The sequence below is a fragment of the Prosopis cineraria genome, unplaced genomic scaffold (assembly GCF_029017545.1).
Source record: "Prosopis cineraria cultivar Desert tree isolate PC_DT_omini unplaced genomic scaffold, ASM2901754v1 PC1, whole genome shotgun sequence".
Classification (NCBI taxonomy): domain Eukaryota; kingdom Viridiplantae; phylum Streptophyta; class Magnoliopsida; order Fabales; family Fabaceae; genus Prosopis; species Prosopis cineraria.
The window spans coordinates 11924201-11934649 of NW_026555332.1; the positions used below are offsets into that span (position 1 = coordinate 11924201).

General features: G+C 30.2%; 1 protein-coding gene across 2 annotated transcripts; it reads left to right on the forward strand.

The window, feature by feature from the left end:
* Nucleotides 1-5672: 5672 nt before the first annotated feature.
* On the forward strand, nt 5673-7955 carry LOC129309544 (2-oxoglutarate-dependent dioxygenase DAO-like). 2 transcript variants are annotated; one of them, XM_054951192.1, is made up of 3 exons: nt 5673-6077; nt 6494-6758; nt 7526-7955. In XM_054951192.1, the coding sequence occupies exons 1-2, from the start codon at nt 5695-5697 to the stop codon at nt 6576-6578; spliced, it is 468 nt and encodes a 155-aa protein (XP_054807167.1). In that variant the 5' UTR covers nt 5673-5694; the 3' UTR covers nt 6579-6758; nt 7526-7955. The 2 variants fall into 2 exon arrangements, with proteins under 2 accessions (XP_054807167.1, XP_054807245.1); XM_054951270.1 differs by lacking the exon at nt 6494-6758.
* Nucleotides 7956-10449: the final 2494 nt, after the last annotated feature.

Here is a 10449-nt window from a genome sequence, read left to right on the forward strand (position 1 = left end):
TAGAGGGATTACGACTTGACATCATTTAAGCTTGGAATAGCTTTGAAAGTATGTATTTAATGGATAAACTTTTGATTTCTTAAAAGTTTGAGGTAAGCGAGAAATATTTTCTTATACTCTTGTGTGTTAATTAGTTATTTGAATTATGAATTGTTAATATCAATTGTGAAATTGCTATAATGCAAGTATGGAACATGAAATTTAAATGTTCCTTTGATGATGTTGGGAAATCTTGAAATGATATGCTTGTATATTTGTTATGTAATGAATTAAATGTTGAAATTAAGGAGTTTTATGATGATAAGAAGTTCAACAATATGATGTTTAATGGATTTCAATGAATATTTTTGGTGAGGAGTTTAATGATATAATGTGATATGGAGTTCAATTATTTATTGTTATGTGATTATGTAATTATCATAGATGATGTGATTATAATAATGATGTTAAGCATGCCTATATAATGAGTAATTTGTATGCTATGTGATATTGCATTTATGCATTGCATGATCATGTGAAGCAAGAATTTGCTTAGAAAGAGGAAAGTTAAAAATTCACGTGGTAAGGCTGCCATTGGAGCTTGATGGTTTGCTTGGATTTATATATTATCCCACATATTCGATGAGGGACTATCCATTATGTATTAAGGTACTAGAACCTACTCTAGTTTTTACTTGTTTAGTAAGAAAGCTAGTTTAGAAGAATGACATTCTATAGCATGAGAGTTAGGGAAGCCGTGATCCACAAGTATGAAAGGCTAGGGTATCTCATCACAAGGACAATCCCAGTGTGTAATAACCTATGATTTCATGTCGGAGATACAAGGAAGATATGAGGGAGGTACGATCATACATATTATTGATAAGGGCACATGGTTATTTGTATTATGTCCTTTGTGATGTAATTATGTAAAAACATATGATTAGCCCTATATAAGTGTGAAAAGGTGCTTTTGAGAAATTGTTATATAAATTGTGTGATGAATGATATGAAATACAATTATATGTGATTGGATGATTGAGTTTTTATTTTGTCGTGAGCATGACATCATATGCTACTTGTTTTTTGATCAATTGGTATGCATTAGTATCAGTTAGATGTACCTTAGTTACCAAGTTCTTATACTAATCCCTCTCTCTTCAATATTATAAGGTCTAGCTCATCTAGTCAGGATTGAGGGAAATAGCTTGAGGTATAGAATATCCTTCCTATTACAGGCCTCATTTTACTTTAAGTATTATGTGTATATTTTGCATGATATTGCCAACTAGGAGATTACATGTTTTTGCTTACTTGCACTATATAATTGTTGAACTAAGTTGAGTATTTTGGACCTTAGGGTTTATATGTATTAATTCTAAAATCTAAAAAGGGCTAAAATGCTAGTGCAAATGAGAGATAAGCAAATTATGTGATTAATGATGATGAATGAATGATTTATGCTATTGAGGCTCCCCCTTCTGCTTTTGTATTCTAGGGGTTGAGAATTAGAAATATGATGTATATATGATTTGGTTATCATGGTATGTTACACAGGTTTGTTATAGTCCATTGAGTATGATTTAAGAGTTTTGTGTGAATTATGGCATTTGGAAATGAAATAGGACACCCTAGTGTATTTTTGAATTTGAAAAAGAGTAAGTTTGCAAATAGATGTCCAACTTTTTATTGAGATATGATATATGAGTGACATTACTGCCATCGGCTAGAGTTAAGAAAAAGCTTTTTGTAAACACCTAAATTACTTTAATCGAACATCAGATGGAGAAATAAGGCATGTCAAAATTTTACCTCACGAGCTATCATTTGACAACTCTATTATTATAAAAAATGTGCAATGTGCTGTGGCACATGGCTTCTAAACTATAGTGCGTGGTATAAAGAGGAACATGCTATAGCGCACATGTTACATGCTGCAATACACTTATGTTTTCCTACACCATGTTGCTATTCTCGACTATAATGAAAATGCTTTGATCCTTTTTGAAATCTCATGCATCCTCATACACTTTCTACTATGATTTTTGACTTATAGTAGTATTTTGGAATATTTTGGAATTTTAAAAAACTTGGATCCCACTTTTGTAAATTTTAAAAACTTGGTTATTCTCTTGAGTTAATTCCTTAATTACCTTGAAATTTTGGAGATAATGTGGATTAGTAAGGGAGATTTTACACATTTTGTCCTATGAATATTGTTGTTTCAAAAGATAGCTATTTACATAGAAATGTTTGTTGTGCATAAAGATTATCTTAACCCAACTTATATATCTCAAACAACATTCCTTTCTTTTTAGTGCTAGGCGATTGGTACTTATTGCTAGGGATATTTAATGCAACTTGTTATTTCTTTCTTTCTTTCTTTCTTTCTTTTTCAAAGAAATATTTTTTTGGGTAAATTGTAAGAGAAATTTTGAACTCTCGTCTTCTGAGTTTTTTAGGTGACAATATGATCTGGGCCACTTTGTTTTTTAGGCCTTGGCCCAAAAACCCCAATCTTTTTATTTTTTTTCACGTGAGCCTTTTAATCAATGTATGTTAAAATACTTTACATAAATTTAATTATGTATTTTTAAGGTTAAGATGCATTTTTATCTTTAAAGTATTCAATAAGGAGCATCAAGTACCTTAAACTATTATTTTGGAAAAGGAAATAGAGTGGCCAATCTCCTCAAATTTGCCAATTCATGATGGAAATTGTTGTTGATGCAAATTTATGAGCATGGCAGTGGGTGTGATTGGAATCCATTAGAGTGGAGAAAAGAGAAGAGAGGAGATTTGTAGGAAGAAGATAGGATTTGGTGAAGAGAAATTGAAGAAAACGAAGGAGGGGCAGATGATAGGGGGTCATGTCATAGGGTATGACATGTGGCATTTTGGATCAAACTTCTTCAAAGTTAACAACCAACGTCAAGAAATTTAATAGCAAGGGAAAAAATGCTATACTATAATTACTTTAAAAGCAAAATTATTTTGACCAGTAGTTAAAATTGAAAACAATTGAGGGGGTCGCTACTTAAGAGGATCCAAATTCATGTAACTACGTGTGTAAACAAATTGGGATTATTGCAAATTATGAAATGAATAATACAAATATGTGTTGGTATGGAGCAACGAAAGGTTTGGGACTATGAAACACATAGTAGAGTATAAGGAAGCAAGTGTGAGATCAACATCAATAGCTTCATTCTTGTTGGGACCAAAGGAGGGAGACATAGAAGCACTTGAGGAGCTTGTGGACTTTGATCATCATCCTCGTCTCTTTCTTCTTTTCTCTTATATATGAACATTATAGGTAGCTTAGGGTATCTCATAAAATGCATGCTGGAGAAGCCCTTGCCCTAATACATGTCTCTACAGCCTCTAATTAAATTTAGATGGTCTAGATTTAAATAAATAAATAAATAAAGTTTAAATTATTTAAGTCTAATCGTAAATGCTCTAGATGTAATCTTAAAGAACTAAGGACGTGTGCAGGGAATTAATTCAGATAAATATCTAATTTCTCGTGTCTATCAAGCTATGTATATTCAAAAGCATCCACAGCTATGTATATCAAGTTTTGTTGAGTTATTTTTAATAATGAAAATTGTTATTACTAGCACACGCCCATGTGTGTGTATTAAACATGTAAATGTGTTCTCCCTCTCACCAATTCCAAGAAAATTGTGGTAAAGAATCTAAGAACTCACCATTATGGTAAATATAGCTCTTCTTGCAAGCCCGGCACACTTTTAAGAGGATGTTCCAAACCATTTCAACTAACAAGTTCTTAGCATGAACAAGAAATCTAAATGTAAAAAAATCTTATGAAATCATAAAATTATTCTAAAATTTCATTTCTTTTATTAAAATTGTCAATTAGTATACGATAGTTGTTAATTGTTATTACGTAGTTGTCAATGGAAAATTTCTACTAATAATTATTCAATATAATTGACAATGCCAATTTATTGCACATAAAAACTCAAAGTAATTTATAAGACTTCTTTTTATATTTAGATTTGTTATATGAAATCTTAAATGAGATTTTCCCATAAGTCATTGGAACTCTTTTTCAGTGCTTTTGTACAAGAAAGTTTTGGGTACTTTTTTTTAAAAAAATATTTTTGCCATAAGACCTTAATCCCAATTTTTTCTTTTCTTTGTTTTTGGAAAAAAGAGAAGTCAACTTGAGAAACTAGGGGTCTTCATGGAACTGGACTAGGATACCCTCATTTCGTGTCCCGTCCTAAAAAATGATTGGGATTCAAATTTTATCCCCTCTTATCCCAGTAGGGGTCGGGACGGGACAGGGATGTCTCAATAATCACCTTATATCTTCAAATGACAAGTAATACTCAACCAACATATATAAAGAACCATATTTTTAGATATATGATTAATCAATTGAGTTTCAACATATAAACAAATAGATATAAAGACATATAGTCCAAATACAAGAGCCCCTCTGGATGTGCATGCTATTTAGTTAGAGTTTATTATAAACTTATATTATAATTATAATAAACAACAACAACTAAGCATAGACTCAAAAAATAAACTCATTATATTACTTGAATGGTAACAATTCAGGTTTGCATTTTTAATTCCTCAAATCAATATCAATAATTATGAAATCTCACAACTTGGTTAGCCAGATTGAGTATCATAAAACAATGTAAAATTAAATAAAGTAAGAATAGACGAAAAACATCAACAAATAAACAATAAAAATTACATAATAAATAATACATATATTAAAAAAACATATATATATATATATATATATATCTATAATATTAGGACGGGATGGGATGTCCCAAAGGGTATCTCGAGTCCCGGCTTGAGGCAGCCCCTTTTCTATCTCATTCTACAAATATCCTGTCTTGATATCTTTTAGATTAGGACAAACTCGTCTCAACATGATCAGGACAGGTACAATCCAATTGAGACAATTATAAACTTGAACACTCCTGAGAGAAACGTTGAACATCAGGGAACCCAAACGTCCTAGTATCATCGGACTTTCTTCCCATTCTTTATGAATAAAAACAGCACACATTTTCACTTAAAAAAATGAATATTAATCATTTGATTTCTATAGTTTTGATTTAGTTATAACTCAATCTCTAAATTTTAACTCATTGCAACTTAGTCCTCAAAATTTTGACTTAATTATAACTCAATTTTTAAATTTTAACTCGATGTAACTCAGTCTTTACAATTTCAATTATTTTAAAAATCATTCTCTATATTTTACAAAATAAAATTAGAAAGATAAAATTTTTATAATATTTATCAAATTAAAATTTTACTAATTTAAATTAGTCATAAATGTCAACATAATTTTAATTTTTAAAATTTTATTTTCTAAAATTTAAAATTAATATTTTAAATGATTAAAATTATAAAAATTGAATCACACGAAGACTATAATTTAATTATTGGTGGCTACGAGCTGACATAAGCGCACTTGCACTAGTACTGAATCACTACACTAGGAATAGAGAAGAGCGATTTCCTATTGCCCTGCCTCCAACAAAATTAATGGCACCAATCAACTTAGAATCAAGTCAAAATTATCATGATTAATCTGTCAGGATTGAGTTAAAATTAGGGGGATAATGATTAAAACTCAGACCCAGTCGATAAGAAACATATATGCAGCAACAAGTGATGGGTGGCTGGATTGCACTTTCTTGATGGCTATATATGTACAGTACAGCCACAAGAAATCATGACGGACAGGGAAGAATGGCGAAGATGAGCACCTTGCCAGTGATCGATCTGCAAGAGTCTGGAGATAATCTCAAGAAGAGGCTGAGAGAGGCGTGCGAGGACTGGGGATGTTTCAGATTGACGAACCATTGTATTGATTCAAGTCTCATGGCAGAGATGACGAAGGTTGTGAGATCTCTGCTTGACCTTACTGTAAGGACCAAGATGCGAAACACCGAACAACTTCTGAAAGCAACTGATTATATTCCTCCAAGTTCTGAGAATCCTTTCTTCGGGAGCTTGGCACTCGATGACATGGTTTCTTCTCACGCCGTTCAAACTTTTTGCTCTCGATTAGATACTTCTCCTCACCAAACGTAAGCTTTCTGCTGTCAATTAGATGCTTCGCCCTTTGTTCTTTTGTTTCTATTGTTCTTGCATAGTTCACCCACAGCCTAGTTCTTTTTTAATATAAAGCCATGTGCTTTTTAGCTATTTTTTGAGGAATCATATTCTCCATTTTTACTCCCAAAAAAAAAAAGGATGGGGCATACCACGGCATATTCATAGTTATGTGTATTACGAGGCACAAGCAGAAAGTAAACTACCAAAATTACCTATTAGGTCTACTAAGCATGTTATTGATCTTTCAAGATTGTTATTGACTCTTACTGAATCCAATTTCCAAGAAATGTATATATATATATATATATATATCTATGTGATGTGTGGCATGTAGGAAAGTGATAGTCATATGGGAAACCAATTCATGAGTTGTTGATGGATGTATCAGAAAAGATGGTAGAGAGTTTGGGTTTGGAAGAAGCATATGGATATTTCAAGGAATGGATATGTTAGTTCAAGATAAACAGGCATAATTTCACACTAGAAACAATAGAGTCGTGTGGTGTGCAAATGCATACAGACTCAAGCTTCGTCACCTGCAAGATGATGAAAATGTTGGAGGGCTTCAAGTGATGAACAATAAGTCTGGTTCCCTTGTTGATGCCCCTCCTTGCCCAAAAAGCTTCTTTGCCATTCTTGGTGATATAGCTCATGTAAGTTGTTATATCTCTTGGCATTCAATCATAATTCATCAAGAAGTTTTTTTGGACATTTGGTTATTGGAAAAACTACAATTAAGGGCCTTAGAAAACTAGTAATAACAATTGAGCATCATAGAATTGTGAAATTGAATTTAAGGACCATGATCCTTTTTTATAGTCTGAAAAATAATCCTTTGAGTAAAACACCCCTTTTTGAGATGCACAATTAGTTAGTGTGAATGGTCTTTTAGTCAAAATATTATTTTTAAACTCCAAAAATGGACCATTGTCTTTTATCCTCAATCATTATTACTTATTTTTTCATGTCCTTAATTGTGATTTCCCTTTTGTTATTAGTGGAAGAAGTTCTTCCAAATTAAAATTATTGAAAGCATGAATAATTTTCCCAAGCTTGCTTGAATGGTAATAATTGATTGATCTAAATTATTACTATGTTCTTTCCCTACTAAATCAAGGGACACAAAATCTATGCCCCACTTTTAAATTTAAATTATTAGTTTTCTTTCCCTTCCTAAATCTGAGGATTGTAATATTTATTTATTTCTTATTTTAATTGAACTGCATATCTATCCAAATGATAAATGAAACTATAATTTAAAATTGAAACAAATTGAGGGAATTGCAACCTAAGAGGATCAAATTTCATGTATCTATGTGCATTAAAAAATTTTGTTAGTTAAAAATTATGAAGTGCATAATACGACTTATTTCTTAGGCTCTATGTAAATTTATGTAAAGTAGGGACTTGATGTGTGTAGGCATGAAGCAGTGGAAGGTTTGCAACTATGAGACACGGAGTAGAGTGCAAGGAAGTAAATGTGAGTGTCAATGGCTTCTTTCTTGTTGGGACCAAAGAAGGGAGACATAGAAGCACCTGAGGAGGTTGTGGACTACGATCATCATCCTCATTTCTTTCCTCCTTTCTCTTTTGAATCTCACAAGAATTTTAGGATGTCCCAGAAAATCCATGCCTGAGAATCCCTCATCCTAGTACTCATCTCTATGACCTCTGATTAAATTTAGAAGGTCAAAATCTGAAAAATCAATGAAACTTAAATTATCTAAATGTAATCTTAAATTATTAAGAAGTGGAAGGAATTATACAAGTTGTGTAAGTGTGATTTTTTGTTGTTTGCTTGTGTTGTTTTGAATTTACGAAATTATATAATTTGACAAATGTCATGTAGACTTTAGTTATATATATATATATATATATTGTTTCTTGTAGTTGACTAATTGTGCTATTTTTATTACCACTTTGTAAGTTGTATTTGTTTCATGTAAAAAAAAAGTGTGTTTGATTACTCAAAATTTGAAAATATGAATATCTTGATATATAGTATTTGCTTAATTCTTACTTTTCCTTTTCTCTCCTCCCCGATTTTTATCTTCTTTACTAGGATTTCTCGATTTGTGTGGTCTCATCTTGATCCCAAATAAAATGAGATGACTTTTGAGACATGATGGAATCGAATAAGGGAGCAAAAATTTAGTTCCATTCTGTTCCATGAACACCGTTATTTCAAAAGGTAACAGTTTACATGTAAATGCTTGTGCATAAAGATTATTATAGCCTAACTTATGTATCTCAAACAACATTCCTTTCCTTTTAGTGCCGAATGATTGGTATTTATTACTAGAGATATTTAGTGCATGTTGTTATTTATTTTTCTTTGTTTTTTTTGTGGGAGAATTTTTTTAGGTAGATTGTGAGAGAAATTTTAAACTCTTGTCTTTTGAGTTTTTGGAGTGACAATATGTTCCAGTCCACTTTGTTTTTTAGGCCCTAGCCATAACAACCCAATCTTTTTTTATTATTATTATCACATGAGCCCTTTAACAATGCCTGTTAAAATACTTTACATAAATTTGACTATATATTGTCAAAATTAAGGTATATTTTTACTTTTAAAATATTCATGAAGGAACACAAAGTACCTTAAACTATTATTCTGGATTAAGAAATAGACTGGCAAATCTCCTTAATTTTGCGAGATTCATGGTGGAAAGCATTAGTGTGAATGACCATGACAATAGGTGAGATCAAAAACCATTAGCGGTGGTGAAGAGAGAAGAGACAAGATTCATAAGAAGAAGATAAGTTTGGTTGAGAGAAATTGAAATAGATGAAGTAAGGGGAGTTGATGGGGGTCTCATCCTCTTAGGATATGACACGTGGCTTTTTCAAATCCACATGGCGTGATACATGGTTTTTTGGGTCAAACTTATTTAAAGTTAATGGCCAATGTTAGAGAATTTAATAATAAGTGTAAAAATGCTACGCTATAATTATTTAAAAATAAAATTGCTTTAGCTAATAATTTAGAATATTAAGTGCTCCTCTATGAATACTTTAAGAAAAAAAATGCACCTTAATTTTTTTAAAAAATATATAGATATTCAATAAATGAAAAAAATTAAACAAACTATAAATAAATAAGGTATCTCTTTTTCATATGCTAAAAAGTTTAGGTGAATTTAAAAGGCTGATCTAATTGCATGGATGGTGAGTCATGCATAAAGGAGTGGTTATCAATTGTATTTTTTTTTTTTGATTAATTAGATTTAAGCATTTGAAATTCAATTCGATTCATTTTAAAAGGAGTGGTCAAATTATTTTATGTTTGTTTGCAATAATAAAATAAAATAAATTTACTTTTTAGATAGGTTTAGTTTCAAAAATAAAATAAAATAAGAAGTGTCGTTTTTTTTGTGTTTTTAGATTATGCAATTATTTTATCTTATTTAACTAGGGCATATACTTCATCAAGATTCAAAAATTGTTTCGTTTCATTTTTGAATGTTGAATTGGATATTACACATAATTCTTATTAAGTAGTATCATAAAATTTCAGTAGTGTTATATAATTCTTATTTTAACTTGACTATATATGCATATTTATTTAATATATATTTTAAAAAATAAGATTAAAAAAGTAATTTGATCTCTAAATTATAAGTCTAGGGGCGTCTACAATCATAAACTTGTTTTGTGTGTAATTTTTTTTTAACTTTTAAAAATCATGCAATGTAATCTTATCATTAATAAAAATTTATTTTAACAGTTCGTTGATTATGAAAATTACATAAAAGAACCAAGCAAATTATGAAAATGGATCCAAACTTACAAATAAGGACCCAAAAATAACATAAAAGGACAAACATTGCACCACAAAGTTAACTTTATTTTTTATCATTTTCTGTAATTTTTTTTTTGTCTTTCTTTATCATTTTATGGTTAACTAAGGTTAAAATTAACTTTTGTAAATAGTAAAGGTATATTGTACTGTTTTCAAAAGTTGAAGGATATTATTGCACAAAAAATAACTTTAAAATTGCAAACACTCATGAATTTATCATCTAAGGATCAAATTGCTATTTAATCTAAAAAAAGTAATAAGTACCCATAACTCGTAACTCATGGCAAATAAAAAATACCTAATTAATTTTAATATTGTTAGGGCTGGATGAAATTTCTATGAAGTTATATATACACAAAATAAAGTGGTTACCAGATATATGTCTTTTAAATTTAATATATATTTTTATTTGTCTTTAACTATATTTAACTAATTAAAATTCAAATCCACTCATTTGAACATATTGAACATATTATTATCAATTCATAACTGCACATCAACATATCTGATACAAAATTCCTTTCTTTTTAGTGCTTTGTGAT